The 19,944-nt window shown below is 36.4% G+C and overlaps 1 protein-coding gene across 2 annotated transcripts in view; it reads left to right on the top strand.

Annotated features, from left to right (window-relative positions):
- LOC139135783 (protein SSUH2 homolog) overlaps positions 1-18,028 on the top strand; it is a 30,119-nt gene extending 12,091 nt beyond the window's left edge. For both annotated transcript variants that reach the window (XM_070703481.1, XM_070703480.1), the window contains exons 2-11: positions 4,199-4,327; positions 4,639-4,705; positions 6,215-6,344; positions 9,133-9,193; positions 9,443-9,630; positions 11,941-12,044; positions 13,684-13,776; positions 14,929-15,031; positions 16,712-16,822; positions 17,690-18,028. In XM_070703481.1, the coding sequence (XP_070559582.1) occupies positions 4,199-4,327; positions 4,639-4,705; positions 6,215-6,344; positions 9,133-9,193; positions 9,443-9,630; positions 11,941-12,044; positions 13,684-13,776; positions 14,929-15,031; positions 16,712-16,822; positions 17,690-17,884 (1,181 nt within the window). In that variant the 3' untranslated portion in view covers positions 17,885-18,028. The remainder of the gene's footprint in view (positions 1-4,198; positions 4,328-4,638; positions 4,706-6,214; positions 6,345-9,132; positions 9,194-9,442; positions 9,631-11,940; positions 12,045-13,683; positions 13,777-14,928; positions 15,032-16,711; positions 16,823-17,689) is intronic.
- Positions 18,029-19,944: the final 1,916 nt, after the last annotated feature.

The following is a 19,944-nucleotide window of genomic DNA, read 5'->3' as shown; positions in this document are numbered from 1 at the left end:
AAAAACAAAAGCCATTGTAAACATTAAAGTGTTCTACAATGCAGGTCTCATAAAATGTCATTGTTATATCTGTTGTCAGAATGTAGTGACGGACACTAAATTTGATTTATAAAGTTTTCAGGGAAAAATCGCAGTATTGTAAATGGTTTTTCAAGCAAACTTTCGTGACATACTTTCATATCATATTCGTATTCAGAATAATTATTTTCTTGAAAAAAGTCGTTATGAAATCAGTTCACGGACGACAATAAAAAATTACCAAAGTTTGCTTATAGGTCGATAAATGCGATCAGCTGTCATTCGTACATTTACATATTCGAGTAAAAAATATCGCTTTCATCGCGTAAAAGAGTTGTTAAAGCTTACCTTTCCTGCGTGTAGATCGTGACGCTGAAACTCAGGTTTCGTGGGTCCCTTTGTAATGCATTCTCTGCATACCGCACCTCTTGTCCCCATCGCAACGAAAATAGATCATGTCCTCTTGGGGATTTTGATTCTGATGCGATGGGGGCTGTGTCATTACTCCCCCAAGCAGAATGCAAGGGGTTGCAACATCCTTTCCTGGTAAAACAACCATCATTTCCCCGTTTGCAAAATTGTGAGGCAGCTCGTAGCATATTTCACACTACAGAGATGTGTCGATACGTGATAACTTGCTGTACAGCAAACGGCAGACTGCACTAGACAATCGACGAAAATTTGAAAACATTCTGACGACAGGCAAATTCGCGCCAAAGGAAGGGGGACGTGCAGGACATAGTTTATTCGAAGTCCGCCAAAACAATTTTTCCTTGTTCTAAAAAGCATCGGTGAATTTTGGTAGAATTTTACACGAAACTACGTTAGAGTCTTGTGAACTGAAAACATGAGTAAGAAAACACCGCCCACTTTATTTTGACCTCGTAATTTATGTGAGAACTCGGGTCACTAAATCTGAATGACAAAAGGCGGGAAATGACCTAGATCCAGCGGTGGCAATTGGACCTGGCGTGTTCTACATATTAATGTATGCAAATTTTTTATGCAAATAGCACAACTCCTAATATGGTTAATCGATCAGACTGTCAATAGCTTCTACCAAAAAAACTCGAAAACGGGACAACAGTATCACCTGACTTAATATGAGGTCACGTGACCTGTAAAATGCTATCGATACGGAGCGAAGTGAGTGTATAACTAACAGCATGTCACTAAATGTCCGAAAACTGAGGTCGTCCGAAAACTGTCACACTGAGTGTACTCCTTTCGAATGCTAGTCGCAGATTGTCGCTCGACGGGCCGAACCAAGTTGAATAGCTAGAGCAAGAGCTACTATTACGGGGAGGGGCAACATTGCTACCGTGCATCACGATGTATGTCTTGCGTCAGACCACAGGGAACTTAGTAATCTTGTTGTTGTTGTTGTTGTTGTTGTTGTTGATGGTGGTGATGATGATGTTGACGATAATAAAAAATATTAAAAAACAATGTCTCATTCCTTGCTGTTGTTTGTCGATGTTGTAGATAATTGTAAAAGAAAACTGTAATCGTGATCAAAAAACGACGTAGGTCGCCCAACGTCACTCCCGTCCTATTATACAACCAGGGTGGAATCGAGATGCCCCTGATCAAGGCTCATCAGCCACCTTCAAGGCCCAGAAAAAACACCCCATTCACGAGCGATCGATTGAAATGTGCTATCATAGGCACTGAAATTTATCTCACTGACCTAATTTGGGCTTCACTTGAACTACCGACCTGCAAACGAGTGGAAAAACGGCGATTTCCAAGTCGTACCCGGTCAAAATCGATCACATTTGAACTTCCCGGTCGATGGTGACGGCGCTTTCGTCACTGGGCATTTAAATTGACCAATTGGGGGCCCTGTAAAGGCTGCTTTCGGCCAGCCGATTGTTATGTTTCAATGCTCCCTGCTCGTACGCGTACGTGTAACGTTCAAAAGTACGCGAAAAAAACGTAGAAAAACCTTCATAGTCATGCAGATAAACGGAGACTTTCCAACTCTTTGTCAGGAAATCTGCCATTTTACGTCAGGATATACTGTCGATAGTTAGAGCGTACACTTCCGTGTATTTGACTTTCCCCGTTACAAGGATACAAGCGTAATCAACATCCGGGCTCGTACTTGAGCGAGTGTACATTGTCGTTGTGAATGAGTATTCCAGGTGATAGTTTACAGTAAATGACGGGTTGATTTGTCATTGGTATCCATGTATAAGTATTATTCTACAAGAATGGAAATTGAATGAAGTTGAGACCGCGAAGTTTAAACTGTAGTGAAATTTGCGTTGGGACAAGCCTCCTCATGTATTGGTAATGAGAGCTGGCCGAAGCAGCCTTTACAGGGCCCCCAATTGGTCAATTTAAATGCCCAGTGACGAAAGCGCCGTCACCATCGACCGGGAAGTTCAAATGTGATCGATTTTGACCGGGTACGACTTGGAAATCGCTGTTTTTCCACTCGTTTGCAGGTCGGTAGTTCAAGTGAAGCCCAAATTAGGTCAGTGAGATAAATTTCAGTGCCTATGATAGCACATTTCAATCGATCGCTCGTGAATGGGGTGTTTTTTCTGGGCCTTGAAGGTGGCTGATGAGCCTTGATCAGGGGCATCTCGATTCCACCCTTGGTTGTATAATAGGACGGGAGTGACGTTGGGCGACCTACGTCGTTTTTTGATCACGATTACACTTACAGTTTTCTTTTACAATTATCTACAACATCGACAAACAACAGCAAGGAATGAGACATTGTTTTTTAATATTTTTTATTATCGTCAACATCATCACCACCATCAACAACAACAACAACAACAACAACAACAAGATTACTAAGTATCTCTTGCGTCAGACTATAGCGAAAGTTATAGTTACATCTCTGCGAGCGGGGCTAGGCTGTATGTTGTTCACGGCCACAATGCCCACAGGAGCTCCTTAGCTGGGTAGTCTGCTACTTCGATTGAATATCAGCTTGATCTATCGATCCCGCACTCGATTAGCTGCAGTACACTAAGTAGCTCGAGGTTTTGCCTGATGGGTATTTGGGTCGGACGGCGCAGCAATCTGGTTTTGCCGTCCGACCCAAATACCCAGGCAAAATCTCTAGCTACTCTACTGCAGCTAGCACTCGATATGACGGCCACTGCATTTAACCTAAATACTCCCTCACTCACTTTAGTTTGCAGTGGTCAACTTGTGCGGTGCACTCAGTTTACACCAGCATCGTTTATGATCATATATGATAGCAGATGTTTTTCTATTTGCGCCCCAAGGCTATGAAATAGCCTGCAGCCAGAAATCTGGTTTTAGCACTTTTAAATCTCATATAAAAACACGTCTTTTTAAAGAAAATTTTTAATGCAGTTTTTAAGTTGTGCTACTGTTATTTTATAAATTATGTGTAATGCTATTTTAAATGTGTACAGCGCCTTGAGATGTCATTTACATGGAAGGCGTTTTTTAAAGAATATTATTATCATCATCATTATTATTATTATTATAAAAATGTAAAAATGTACCAGTGGCAGCAAAAACAAAAATACAACATTGTGTACATCAACTGTATGTCAATTATTTTATGCTTATACACTAGAACAGAGCACTCGTGCTCCAACACCACTGTGTGTGGGCTATCAGGTCAGCTGTAATTCATGTACTTTCTCCCCTCTTCTACACTTTTTTCGGTGGAGGAGGTTGTTATGACTTTTGTCAACTTTTTCTACAGCCAGTACAACTCTATCATGTCAACAAACTACCCGGCGATGATCCTATATCAAACTTGGCAATTGCCTATCAGTGAAACTGTTCATTATTCATATATATATGTAAGAAAAAATCAGTAACTCATTCCTTTTACAAAATTGAGGTAGTGTACAAGGACCTTTTTCATTTGCACAATTTCATCTTCCTATCAGAACCATGTTTTGATAAACATGCAGCATCACAAAAGAAACATTAATGTTATAAAATATATGGAACGGCACCTTTCATGGACACGGACAATGCATCAGATTCCAAAGTGTAAAAGATTGAGAGCTATGTACCACTACATGACTGTTAAGTGTTGAGGCAATAATAGGAATAAGTTTAACAATTGATCATGTTATCATGTGAACATTGTAAATTTTGAAATGTAACACTCAAATACCAGTACATATATCTGTCGTCTTTTCACATTTCTTCTTTCTTTTGATTTCAATAGCATGGAATTCAATACCAACAAATGACCTTTCTGATGTTGAACTTGATGATGATGAAATTGATGTCGATATTATTCCGGATATAAGTGAATTACGTGGTCCTCCTGGATATGAAACTCTTGGTTTCACTGGTAAAGCAGAAATTATAGCTTATCATCAAGCTAATGCTCACAATACACCAAAACTAATGGATACTTGGATTTAAAGAACATAATGAGCATTATAGTCACCGATATCTCCAAGTGTGGACTGAACAACCATTTTGAAAGTTTTATCATGGTACCATGATCAGTTTTACATTTGATCAGATGTTAATACATTGCCAAGAGCATAAAAATCAGCATGGTTGACATCAAGATTCTCATAACCACAATGTAGTTACCATGTATTCCAGTCAGCCCATTTAAGTAAGATTAACCAAAAGATGACATATTTCTTACAGATTCCAGTGTGCCTCCTCCCTATTCACCTCCATTGCAGACAGACAATTCACAGCATCAGTTTGCAGAGTAAGTATTCCAACAACCATTCATTTATGAGGAGTAATTCTCCTCTGACCATGCACTTTACAACTCCTATAAAGTACTGTCTTCTGCATGATATCATGTCAGACTTTTGAACATGGTCAGATTTTTGTGAAAAAATATAGTTACATTCTGTAAATCAATCATTTAAAAAAAGAGAACAAAATACTGTGATTTATGTCTTAGTACATCGTGCAGCAGAGGTATTTTGTCCTAGACACTATGTGTCTCAGACAGTACCCAAGTGTACAATGTACGAGGACATAGATCCAAGTATTTTTAGCTCACATTTGGTGTATGTATATACCAAAGAGAGGTATTCTGGTGAGTCAGTCTCATTTGCATCTCATTTGCATGCCTGTCTGTATTTATGTATCTATTTCTGTATGTATGTGTGTGTGTCCATTCAGATCAAAAACTTCAAAACCCAGCACCTGCCATCTTTGTATTTGGTATACAGGTGCACCCAGGGGGGGGGGGGAGATGTAAATTTGTTCAAATGAACATGTCAGTATCAAAAATATGCAAAATGAGACGAAAAAAGGAAAAACCCTGCAAATTGTTGGTTGAAACTTGGTATGCAGATTCTTGAAGGTGACTTTAGTTAGCTTTGTTCAAATTATGATGAAATTTTTGTAGCGGTATTTTTTGGGCAATTTTTCACATTTGGTCAAAAAATCTCCTGCTCTGAAACTACTGGTCCCACTGCTTTGAAACTTGGTATGCATGATCCTATGGTTAGCCTCTATCAAATTTATTCCAATTGTGGTGAAATTTTCATATTTGTATTTTTGGGGCAAATTTTCCCATTTTTTGTCAAAAAATCATTGTCTCCCAAAGTTCTTGTTGGATTGCTTTGAAACTTGATATGCATGATCCTTAGTAGGGTTGACCTCTGTCAGAATTGTTGAAATTGTGGTGAACTTTTGATATCTGTATTCTTAGGGCAATGTTTCACATTTTAGGTCAAAAAATTATTTTCTCTGAATTAACTATATTCTGATTACTTTGAAGCTTTGTAGTTAGAGACCTAGGGGCATCTTTACTTGAGTGTCTTAAAATTGTGGATACATTTTCACATTTGTATTTTTAAGGCAATTTCCCCCATTTTGGTCAAAATATCACTCTCTCTTGAAATCATGTGTCTGAAACTTTGAATCTTGGTATGCATGTTCTACCGGCCTAATTTGTCTGTGTACGTTCAAATTGTGATAAAAAATGCAATATTGTATTTTTGTGACAATTTTTGCTGCTTTTGTGGTGCAACTATATATTTTTGCAGTCTCGCTGTTGGAAAATAAAATTTCAAGCTTTGTTGTTGATCACAAAATCCTCTGAATATGTAAGACTTGACAGACTGGCACCACCTAATACCCAGAAAATGGTTTTTAATAAATTTAAGTCCTTGGTATTACACAGTAAAGATGTGAATGAGTGTTCATACATTGTGACTGATTTATCATCATGTATCCATATTTTGTTCAACTTGTCTAGTATCATATACCTCAGTGAAGATGATGCCAGAGATTCGCTACTGGGCTATGTAACTGAGCATTGTTGCTATGGTAAAAGAGCTGCCCGTGAAATGAATATCAACAACATTCTGCCATCAAATGCTCTACATGTAAGTTATGATTTTAGCTGTAATGTGCTCAAACTCCTGAGAGAGAGACAGAGAGACAGATCTCGAGAGACAGAGATCAAACTCCAATTATTCCATAAATAACAGGACTGTTAAATGATTTTAATGTATTGCTATTGAAATAGAATTTGTGTCATTTACCATTTCCAATGATACCAATATAGGCTACAGTTAACAGCTTTGCAGAATTGATTCCAAATGATGACATATCATATGCATGTGCAATTAGTTTCAACATCCTACTGCCTCTCACATTGGGCATATCTTATATATTTGAAACAGAGCTTATGGGTATGTGTGTATGTATATATGTTTGCATACATATGCATATATATTTCTGTCAGTCTGTTTGTACATGTATGTATGTATGTATGTATGTATCTATGTATGTGTATGTGTGTGTGTGTGTGTGTGTGTGTGTGTGTATGTATGTATGTATGTATGTAATGTATGTCCATCCACACATAAAAAACTCAAAGACTTATGATTTGCTGAGCAGCTGCACCAGGGGGCTAAGATGTGAATTTGTTCAAACGAACGTTATAGTGCCAAAAATATGCAAATGAGCTTAAAAATAGGCAAAACCCTTCAAATAGCTTAAGTTCTGTAACCACAGGTCAGATATGGTTGAAACTTAGTACATGCTCCATACGGTGCCTTGTAGATTTGATCAAATGGTGGTGAAATTTTCATATTTGTATTTTGTAGTCAATTTTTCGTGTTTTTGGTCATAAAATCTTTTCTGAAACCACAAATGTTTTGAAACTTGGTATGCATTGTCCTAGGGTTCACCTCTTTTAGCAAATTGTGATGAAACTTTCATATTTGTGTTTTTGGGGCAATTTTCACAATTTTGGGTCAAAAAAATCAATTTCTCTGAAACTGTGTATCTGGTTGCTTAGATATTTGATATGTACATTCCTTTGGGTGCCTTTAGTTGAGAGTCTTTGAGTTGTGGTGTTAGTTGAGAGTCTTGTGGTGAAATGTTCATATTTGTATTTTTAGGGCATTTTTCTTCCATTTTTTGTCAAAAAATCATTTTTTCTGAGACTGTGTGTCTGATTGCTGAGAAATATTATATGAATATTTCTAAGGGCCATCTTTAAGTTGTTGGGAAATGTTTATGTTTATATTTTTTGGGCAATTTAACCATTTTTGGTAAAAAAATCATCTTCTCTGGGACTGCTTTTCAGATGGCTTGGACAGTTGGTATAGATGGTCTAACGTATGAAACTTTGTATGCATGATTCTAGGGGTAAAATTAGTTTAGTTTGTGCCATATATTGTAATTTACACTCACTCGGACCTGCCACATCCAACTGAATGTTAGCAAAGTGTCATTGGCACTATTTTTATTTTTCCGTGTGTGTTATCACAAGGTAATAATCAGGACATAATTTTAGTATGTATCAGAGATTAATACCACCCTCTGGTTGTTTTCTATTGTATTCTATTTCTATTGAATTATCATGAGTGTCTCTCTAAGGGCGACATTTTTTAGTTCCCACGGACACCGTCCGGGGGGACTTATAGGTTTGGTCATGTCCGTGCGTGCGTCCGTGTGTGCGTGCGTGCGTGCGTGCGTCCGTTCACGCAGATATCTCAGAGATGCTTGAAGCGATTTCATTCAAACTTGGTACAAGGATTACTTCATATGTCATACAGATGCACGTCGATTTGTTTTGTGATACGATCCAATATGGCTGCCAGGCGGCCATTTTTATTACGATTTTTTCATGTACAGAGCCATAATTCAGGCATGTTTCAACTGATTTTATTCAAAGTTGGTACAAGGACATTGACCAATGTCATAGATATGCATGTCAATTCTTTTTGTGATACAATCCAATATGGCCGCCGTGCGGCCATTTTGTTACGATTTTTTCATGTACAGAGCCATAACTCAGACAGGTATCAAGCAAATTTATTCAAAGTTGGTACAAGGAGATTGATCAATGTCATACATATGCATGTAAATTTGTTTTGTGATACGATCCAATATGGCTGCTGTGCGGCCATTTTGTTATGATTTTTTCATGTACAAAGCCATAACTCAGGCATATTTCAACCGATTTTAATCAAAGTTGGTACAAGGACATCGACCTATGTCATACATATGCACATTGATTTGTTTTGTGATTCGATCCAATATGGCCACCATGTGGCCATTTTATTACGATTTTTTCATGTCCTGAACTACAACTCAGACATGTATCAAGCGAATTTGTTCAAAAGTATTTTTATCACAGACCTAATGAAGAGGACTCTATCCTCTCTGAGGACCTGTAATCAAAGCACCCATTAACAAGTGGGGACTGTGTCATCAACGATGACTTGTCATTTTTTGTGTTTCTCATCTCCCAAGCGACCGTAAATTTCAGCTCCGACATGAAAATAAAAAACCCTTTTTTATTTGCGCCGCCTCTGAGGTGATCATCCTAGCAACAGCACCACCATCATCAAATTGTGAGATTGCAGTGACTCAGACTGCAAGGACAGAGCACAGAACAGTGAACTGAAAGACAAGAAATTGCAGTGACTGAATGGACAGAACATTGAACTAAAACAAATACAGGTTTTTTGTACTTAAAATTGTAGAGACAGAATGGACAGAACATTGAACTTAAACAAATACAGTTTGGTTTTTTCTTGTACTTTTCTTTATTTTGACCTCCTGCCCTGCCCGAGTAAATTCCTCTGGATATGAGAAACAAAAAAATAATAGGGTCACCTTAATGTCAAATCTATTTCTTTTTCTGTTTTATACCAGTACACTTTGGTCAGTTTTACCGAGGACCGGTCCACAAAGCATGCATCTAAACCCTACTGGGGTAAGTGATTATAAATGAGACTCTTCCAACATATGCATATATAATATTTACTACTATTTACTATATATAATATTTACTACTGCTTACACAAGAATTGACAGTCATTCTTTTTTATCCAAAACATGGAAAAGGAATCGGATGCCACTCTGTTCCGGTGAAAGTAATTCTTTGGATGTGGGTATAATTAGCATTACTTTCACAAATATTTTCTCTGTGTTAAAACAAACCTTCTCAACCATTCAACATCAGCTGGTCGAGTTGATGGTCCAGAAAATGGCACACCACCAGGTCCCTGGGATATTTCCTGTCAACCGCGGGCAGTATTCAATGAGGAGGTCCGTCTTATTGAAGTCCCCCACACAGATTCCGTGAAAAGATGTCACAGATGTGGTGGTGCAGGAAAGATACGATGTATGTCTTGCAGAAGCTCAGGAAAGGTAATTAGCTTTTCTCATTTCTCTTGTAAGTAGTTGATTCATGATCAGTATCATAAATAATCAAATTCTGAACACTCGATTTTTACCTCCCATTTGCCATATATATACATATCTGGTAACTTGAGGTTATATGGTGTAAAATGTCTGTATGTAATCTATCTTTCTGTCATTCCATATGTATGTATCGTACATATGTGCCATATATGGTGTGCATGGGCAGTTGTTTAAATGAACCTGTCAGCCTTGTAAATGTGCAAATGAGGTATGAAAAAGGAGCAAATGGTCAAAAATCAAGAACTTGGGCACTACTTATCCAATCATTATCATACTTGGTATTAAGGTACCTTAGGCCAGGTATGTTGAACTGTATAAATTTGATGCCATTACTGAATGTTTTCTATTCATAATATATTTTTTCTGTATTTTTGCCATTTTGTCAAAAAATCTTCTCTGAAACCAAAGGTCTGATTGCTTTTAAATTTGGTTTGCAGGTTGTGGTGTAGATGTGCCGTTGTTCCTTAAGGATGACCAAAATAGAATTCATTGAAATTATGGTGAAATTTGCATATTGGTATATTTGGGGCAATGTTTGCCATTTTTGGTCAAAAAATCTTCTTAGAAACTGTCTATTCCATTACTTTAAAAATTATGTGCACAGATTCGTAGGGGTGACCTGAAGATAGCACTGTGACCTTATGGCAAAATTTGTATATTTTGTATTTTTTGCCATTTCTGTTGAAGCAATAATCGCTTTACTGTTAAATTCTGTGTGCAGATTGACCGAAAGAAGTCGTGGTGAAAATATGGTGAAATTTTGATATTTCAATTTTTGGGAATTTTTGCCATATTTGGTAGAAAATATTCTTCTCTAAAACCTTTCATCCTATTACCTTTAAAGTTGGTGCATAGATTCCTAGGGGTGTCCCAGGGTCATTCGGTAAAATTGTGATGAAATTTGCATATTTGTATTTTTATGGCAATTTTTGCAAATCTGGGTCAAAAAATCTCTGAAACCATTCATTGAAAATGTAGTAGACCATTCATCCAAATTCACGTTCTGCCTATATGAGTGAGTGATTTTGTTAGTCCCTACAGACATCATCTGGGGGACTTTATATTTAGATTTAGTCATGTCAGTGCATCCATCCATCCATCTGTCCATCCATTCTTGCAAATATCTCAGTGATGCATCGAGGGATTTCATTCAAACATACTTCCTATATCATACATATGCACATCAATTTGTTTTGGGATCTGATCCAATATGGGGGCTTGACGCTCATTATTGTTTCCTGTATTGGTTGGACAACTGTGGGTCCGTTATTTCTCAGTGGTGACGGGAGCGATTTCATTCATAGTTGGTACATGGATTACTCCCTATGTCATACATATGCACAGTAATTTTTTTTATGATCCGTTTCCAGTATTTGATGTCCATCCAAAGGGTCTCCAGGATTCATCCACAGGGGCTCAAGGATGGCCAATTTAGAGATAAAAATGAATAATTATATGTCCATGCACAGGGGCTCATGAATGCAGATATCTCAGACATGCCTAGGCCAATTCTTTTCAAACTTAGTACAACGATAGTACACTATGGCATACATATGCACATCAAATTTAATTGGTATGGCATATATAATTATTGCCAAAATTGGTATGGCATATTAGTGATCAGAGTGTTCTTTCTGGTGCGACTGTGATATTGGTGACAAAGAGTTCTAATATTACACAATATGTCAGTATGTGTCAATGGCTAATTTGCATATTTGATGAAATTTTTCTAGAAACACTGCAACAAATTTAATGATGGTACAAATCTTCAGCACACAGTCCTACAATAGTGTACAAAGACACTTAGTATCATGTCAGTTAATTGCTAATTGCATATTTTAACTTTTTATAATTAGTATGGTACGTAATAATGTTTGGATATTTGATAAACTTTCAAAATTAGTATGATATGTCTAGAAATGTTGCATCAAATTCAATGAAACGTGGTACAGTACGGATGTAAATCTTCCAGAAGTGTAATCAGACATACCTAATTCTGTCTAACTTAGAAAGAGGACAGTATACTATGCCATTCATACTATGTCTACTTGTTTACAATCCAATCCAATATGGGCTTGAGTCACAAACAGGGCTTTGGTACCTGCATTTCTTTCATCATGCGCATCATATCAACTTCAATTTTGTCACTTTCAGTGATGATTTCTGAATTACAAGCGGGGACTATGTCATTGTCAATGGCTTATCATGAAGGAAATAGCTAGATTACCAATAATGCTTTTTCCCTTTTCCATTTAGGTGAAATGTTACAGCTGTAGTGGTAGAGGTCGCCACACATACCGGTCCAATAATGCAACTCATACAAGGACCTGTTCTGTATGCCATGGGACTGGTAGAATAAAGTTTGTTGAACTTTTTTTTTACTTTTGTTCAAGAAATGTCAGAAATTTGATCTTTCACAAACAAATTATTTGAATCATAAGGGTATAGGAAAATGTATCGGTAATCATTTTTACACGATGACATTCTGCCAGCCCCATTGGATAATATAAAACAACAATTGACATACAAATTATGAAAGTCGCACAAGTACATGTATTGTGCTGCAACCAAATAAAAGTAAAATAGGAATGCACAGGTTTTTAATGCATTTGGACATGACAAAATGTTTGAAACCAGCTGCTTCAGGTTGCCATATTGCATTTTACCGCCAATAGGAGTCAGCTGTAAGGAACCTGTGTATCTATTACATTGAGAGCTGATTATGGAGTAAATGAAATGAAAAGTGACCCATGCGGGACTCAAACCCGTATCCCCCGAATACATTTCGGATGCTCTACCAACTGAGCTAATGGATCAGTCGGAATTACTGTGGTCGGTCCTGTCACTTAGATGCTGGCTCTTCATTTCATGTGAATTTATAGTGAGTTTTGGCTAAACTCATTCCCTAATCTTTCTGCCTAAGGATCCTATGGATTCAACAGGGACTTGCACAGAAGTCACCAACTTAGGAATTGATTTTTGGTAATGAGGATCAGTCATACGAATGATGCAAAGCCAGAGAAGTGTACTTTTTTTGGGTTTGAAATTGTGACTCACCCTACTGAAACCCTACAAAATAAATAAATAAATAAATAAAAAGTTTGTATAGTGAGGTGAGTCACAATTTCAAACCCAAATAACATGGAGCTTGAGTGTGTGCACATGTCTGCCCAAGGCCGGTGTCTGACTCCCTGTAATATTGCTCTTTGACCTCCACTAAAGGATTTCTTCACTTGCATGCCTGGTCAGCAAAACGCTGTAACTATATTAGATTCATGGCGTGACATTCATGACATGACATTGCCATATATAGAGTTAGTGCGCAAGGCAGTGATCATAATTTACATAAAGAAAGTTTAATGTTTAAAAATTGCTCAGACAGTTATGTGATGTTGGTGATATGGTTATTGCTTTTCTAAGCCACTGGCCCATATGCAAAAGAAATACATGACTAGTAGTGAAATGTTAACTACAGGTGATGTGTAAGGAATTACATGACACAAACACGTACATATGGCAAGTGAAGATCAATCTGCTGCGTGGCTTTGAATACATAATGTATTATCTGACACAGACATTAATGTTCAAAATTTATTATGGTTTGATTCAACATATGCAAATTTCAGTAAAAATTCTGTTCTGAGAAAAGTGAACCTTAGACAAATTAAGAGAAACTTGTATTCCTCTTCAATGTCACCTGTGTTACATATCTTACATATACGTTGGTCCTATACCTTCTGGACAATTAACCTTCCTCAAATGCTAAATCAGAAGATGATCAACGAAATTGTGCAAAAGCCTGGATAAATTTACTGTTACAAAATCAGGAAAAGGTACCTGTCTGGCTCCAGTGAGCTCTTGAAAACCCTTATAGGAGCATATCTTTTGTTTTCTAAAAGTTTCTTTAGACCAGGTATTTTTACAAAGTTATGTGATTTTCAGATGACATGTATGTACATGTATTTATTGTAATTTTTTTTGTCTCTGTCTTCTGGTTAGATGTATACCATGTTCTGGATCTGGTTGGGTTAGATGTGATACATGCTCTGGAGCACGCCGATTGAAATGGTTTGTACAGCTGACAGTGAAATTGTAAGTTGTGTATTACAACTAGATAAAACCATATTAAAGCCAATTTAATTAATGCAGTTTGTCAACAAAGCTATGAAGTCAGTTGGTCAACTTTTAGACTGCATAATGTTGCATGATTGGATTGGTACGGCAATGCAAAGTGATTGTTAGCACAAAGATTTGCCACTTCAAGTCGAACTTGTTACAAAAACATATCATATGATTGCCATTTGAAATTCAGCTTACTGAACTCTTGCATGACATATAACAAATAAGACGCTTGTGATGTGTTCTCCGAGGTCACTCATGGACGTCGCATGGCCATTGGTATTCACAAGTCACATACAACCGGCGCTTTTATATCAAACAAGTGAGGACTTGTTGGGCCAAGGTCTGATATCAGGGAGCATCCAGCTGCCTGGACAAGAGACCTTGGAAAGTAAAGATGACTGTTGGTTAGATCTGCTCACACTATTCTCAATGATGCTTTGCACAATATGGCAGAGCTCTCCTTTGATTACAGCAGATTTAGATGCATTTTACATTTAGGGGATGACTTACATAGAAATACTGTTAAATCATCTTAAAGCAATAAGCCATAAATTTCACTCTAAATATACTTATATTTTATGAATTACCAAATGTTGTTTATATTAACATGTGAAACCTGAGAGGCACCCTCGGTGGTCATCAGGTCATCATCGATAGGACCATATCCTGTCTGATTGGCATCTTTCTGAAAGCCTATGTGACAGCACATCCTTCTCCCATACTTGTACCATCCTCTGTGCTGTGACATTCCCTGTTTAACTCAACTATACTTGTCAATGCTATATGAGCTACCCAGCCCCACTTGCTGTTCTCATGAAAGAAGGAATCCGTAACAAAAATGTACCACTGCATCATAAACTATACCATTGTGCAATCATGAAGATGGATATCTCTAAATATTGTTTTACTAAAATTTGAACAGGTAAGTGGTACGTTGTAGATTTGTATGCACTCTATTCAATTTTGTGGAAATATTATAATGATATCTCTTTTGCAATATTCTCTTAGTAAATGTATACCTAAGACAAGCCCCAGGTGTTCAGAAAAGACATTATACTGTGATTTACCAATTAGTAGTAGCCTGAATGCTCAGATATATTATTTTCTGTTTTTCCACAACAGCAAGAATATAACTGATGATCATGTCATAGAGCACACTGATTTTCCAAATGACAAAGTCAAGAATGTGGAAGGTACAACAATCTTTGACGAAACACAAGACAACGTAAGTGTTAAAGCTGACTTTGGTTTGCATTTTCAATCAAGTTTACGGACTTCTATTACTGTCAGCAAATCAATCAATACACTGATATAAAGCAGATAATTGTGCATTGTAAATTGCAATGTTATGGACTCTCTCACCTCATGGCAAAGGTAGGTTCTGTTCTTTCTGGAAATTAAGTAAAGTTTGTAGCCATGCAGGTTCAAGTGGGGAGAATGGTTTTTGCCTCAGTCTTTACCCTTAGAACCAGCACATATTCAATCAATAACACTTACATGTATATGTAAAAGAGCTAGAACAGACACTTTCACCATCATACACAATCAATGCTTCCCGCCTTTATTCACCGGTCCATCCAAGACTCGTGTCTGTACATAGCTTGTGGGTTTTGTTCAATACTTAAACTCTAAAGTACACACAATGTATTTGTGTAGGTGCTACAGAAACATTGCTACAAATTTTAGCTCACCTTAGGGATATGTATATATACCACAGAGAGCTTAAATGGGGCATATACTATTGACATATAAATGTGGCAGCATTGTTAGCACTGCCAGATTGTTCATCATGTTTAAAGAAACCATAGATTAAGAAACCATGAACAGCCAAACACTGCCATATGCAGTGGCTGGCATTTCATCTTATGTTGATTTAGCTGATCAAATATGGCTGTGTGACAGTCATTTTACTTAAAAAGTGGGGACTGTGTCATTGATAATGACTTTATAAAAAAGAGCTCTGTTTCTATAGCACGCGACTGCACTAAATTTGATGAAACTTTGTAAAGATGTTCGTCACACAGACTCTGATAGCACACAATGGGATATGTCAGTATTACGTCAATTAATTGCTAATTTGCATATTTGATGAATAATTAATTAGGGTTATATGTCCAGAAAACTGCGGCAAATATGATGAAACTTGGTACAGGTCTTTAGCACTCAGTCTCAAAATAGTGTACAAAGACACTGAGCAGTGAAATGCAAATTAATAGCTAGTTTGCATATTTAATGAACTTTCCTAATGGGCTATGTCCAAAAATACTAAATCAAATTTTATGAAACATGGTACATATGTTGTTCTCTATGCAGATATTAAGCAGTATCGTGTCAATTAATTGCTAAATTTTACATTTTGATGAACTTTTATAATTAATGTGATACGTCTAGAAATGCTACATCAAATTGATGAAATGTGGCAAAGATGTTGATCTGTTGGTAGTTTAATGGGGTGTATAGATATGTAGAAGTATCATGTTAATTAACTCTAATTTGCATATTTAATGAATTTTCATAATTAGGCTGATATGTCAAGAAATACTTCATCAAATTTGATGAAACTTGGTACAGATGTTGATCTCACAGTGCTGTAATACAATTCATTGACACTTAGTATCGTTTATGAAATGTGGTACACTAGTTGATAATGTGTCATTTTTTTAATAGAATGCAAAAATGTTTTGCAACATCCTGTCATAATTATTGACTTACATGTATTTAATAACGTTTAAGGGTGGCAGCCCACATTGGTTTTATGTTTTCACCACCATGGAACTCATTCTCAATCATGACCCGGCAATTAATCCTCTCCAAGAACTTTTAATCAAAGTACCCATTAACAAGTGGGGACTGTGTAATCAACGATGACTTGCTAAATAATAGATTATAATTTTGTGCTTGACAGGTCCATCCAATAACATCACATCCTGATGAGGAATTGAACAACATGTCCAGACATATTGTGACAAATCACCAGACTACCACCCAGGATAGCATGCAGAAAATACTGAAACAGGTAATTCTACACTGAGTTGGATGTTTACATGTAGTAGAAGGGGGAGTGACTTGAATTAGCAGTTTTTCTGACATCACTGAAACTTCTATGGTAATCAGTAATTGCTTTGGTTTTTACTGAATATATGTACTGGTTTGCACTTGTTTACATTTGTTTTTTTAATGTTTTCTTGTGTGCATGTATCTGTAAATGGATGTGAATGTTTTCCAATGATTTGTATGAAATTGTGAATTAGTATTTGTCCAGCATAAATGTCAGGTAATAAATGATTTGTGTCTTGTCAAGTGTCAGCTTATCATATTGACTTATGTTACTACAATACACCACTGTAAAGTCTTTACACACATAGGAGAGCTACCTTACTCAGCAAGTCATGCTAAAAAATAGGAAAAAAATTGTTACCATGATTGATTTTCAGATAAAATGAACCGCCCATTTCTTTCTATAAAAACACTTAACATTAAGTCATATTAATTACTTGATTGCCTTTCATATACATATCAAAAATCAAATGATTTTTTCACATTTACTCACTTAACGACTACAACTGACACAAAGAAAAGGGTATTACTATTGATGCTGATGAAGAACTGTTCTGAACATGTCATAGCAATTCCTGCAGTACCAAATTTTGTAATCATTTTTCTCGTCCACTAGCTCCTAGCCACAACAAATACAAAGAAAAAGCCCAATTGTGGTTGATACTGATGAAGACCTTCAATAATAGTAACAAGTGAATTTTGATGAATTTGTAAAAATAGGAGAAACCACACCTTCAACAAATTTTACATGTCTGTTTGTTTAAGCTTTCCAGAACTTATCTAATTTGAACTAAACTAACACAAGATGGGGTATTTCTATTTACAGAGACACACAGTGAGGGCTGTACCTATTTCTGAGGTTCATTGGACATGGCAGACTTCAGGAAGCAGGTTTTGGGTTTATGGACAAGAGAGAAAAGTTCATGTCCCGAAGTATGCCAAGAAATATTGCTGTGGTTGTTTTGAGTTGGACATGAAAGCTTATCCTCAGAAATGCTGCCGTGGTTGTGTTATCCTATAGTGCACAGTACAGTCACACAGGGATTTGCATTAAGTTAATGATTTAAATAATAACTTCATAATTTCCGACTTCAGTGAATAGCAATTACATTTGAAGTAAGAATGTTTTGTTTTACAATCATGAAATTTTTGTTCCAGATTTTAGTGCATGAAAGAGTTTGTGGTTGTTTGACAATATAATGAAAAGTTGGAAAACAAACTAAATTTTCTCATGCACTAAAAAAGCAAACTTAACAAGGTTGATGTTAGACTGTCAACAGTTGCTTGCTTAATTGTGCCATTTTTGCCAGTTAACACCATTATATATGGTGCACCATTCATAGTGGTGTCATTGATGATATCCACAAAATAGGCACAAGACATTGTTGACAGTCTAGAACCACATAGAAGTTGACTTCAGAGATGGATGTCAATATAAACATTGTGTTATGTAGAGAAGAAAAGTGTAATAAAGCTATCATGCGGTGGCTACTGGGATTTCTACTCTAAAGTGTATATTCTGTGATGAGAATTTAATTTCTTGACATTGTCTTTTATAATCAGATCTTATAAGTTCAGGGGTATTTTCACACCATGTTTTCTGAACTGATCTTTGATAACAGCTCTACTAGACTTTCTGTGTGCAGAACATTTTGAAAATACACTTTTGTCCAACAGAAACTAGTGTGCACATGTAATGATGATTGATTCTTCCAATCAGATTGCTTTTATAGTATTTGCATAATGCATCAGTATTTTCCATTTTCTACGTGTTGAAAGATTTATATAGTAAAGTTTTAATTGAGTCTCATGACAAAGTAATAATTTGTCATGTAAAAAGCTGTAGACAAAAGAAAAAGACAGAATTTTCAAATTGTAAGCATAGGAATAGTTTATTTCACCTCTATTTATTATATATCAAGAAACTTTCAATAAAATATATTCAAACACTTGCCTAAGAGTTTATATGTTCTATGTGTTTATGTTTGGATACTACTATGCTCTTGCTTTGAAAGCACTTAAGGAGGTGGATCTTGATAAATCTGTTTGTGTTGACTTCAGCTTCTTGATGTTTTTCAACACAAGTTGCTGTAAATCTAAACTCAAGTCTGGAAGATGTTAGTATGTATTATTGCTTTAATTGAAACATATTTAAGTAATTCAGTGATACTCTGTTACATTGATGAAATATCCTTAGAAAATGTTGGTTTACATGTTTATGATCCATCCAGGTACATATGTACAGTATGTTCGTTTGATGGCTACTAATTAAATTGAGTTTTTAAATTGTTGTTGTTGATATTTTGGGGGTTTCATCTACCTTGGCACAGTTCACAGTATATGTCATCAAATGTGTTGTTTGTAAGCCTTATGTCATGACTTCCCTAAGGGCAAACTGTTTTATGGTTAATGTTTGTTGATAGAGTTTCCATTTGAATTATTGATATGCTTTTTGTTGGTGCTTATGAAGTCTACCGCTATGAAGACTCAGACTTTGTTGTTGAGACATGGTTCAAGTCGGTGACTGTGTATTATTTGAAATGGTTTGACAGAGATTCTGCAATAAGATCCTAGCTCTGCCACAGGCTTGTGTGAGGCATAATATCTCAACAAAAATCAAGATATCCATACATCCTTCTGGTGACATCTTTGATATGATATCATGTTTAATCATTACACAGTATTTAGAGATTAAGAGCAGTGGTAGTTTGGTCAGTATGTATCAAGTACAGTAAAGATTGATTGATTGACTGTTGACATTTAATTGCCATTGCTCTGCTACGTCACATTCACTGAAATAGTGTTTTTAAAAAAGACTTAAAGGATCAAGTCTAAGGATCAGATACAATTGTATTTTTTCGCTCAAAGTCCCTCCACACACTGTTATTCACTATACAAGGTAACCTCAGACCATAGGCAATTCTGGCTCCCTTGTTGTTTGTTTGTTTGTTTGTTTATTTGTGACGTATGCTTTGTTCAACACATACAGTAAAGGATCAATAAAGAGTTGTACTTATGTTGTTTGTCACTCCCAGTCTCCTTGTTTGTCAATGAAGAAATCTTTTAGTTTGTTTGTTTGTT

Source organism: Ptychodera flava, chromosome 6 (assembly GCF_041260155.1).
Source record: "Ptychodera flava strain L36383 chromosome 6, AS_Pfla_20210202, whole genome shotgun sequence".
NCBI classification, from domain to species: domain Eukaryota; kingdom Metazoa; phylum Hemichordata; class Enteropneusta; family Ptychoderidae; genus Ptychodera; species Ptychodera flava.
The sequence above is the reverse complement of the archived record's forward strand: the minus strand, read 5'-3'. Positions and strand labels throughout refer to the sequence as shown.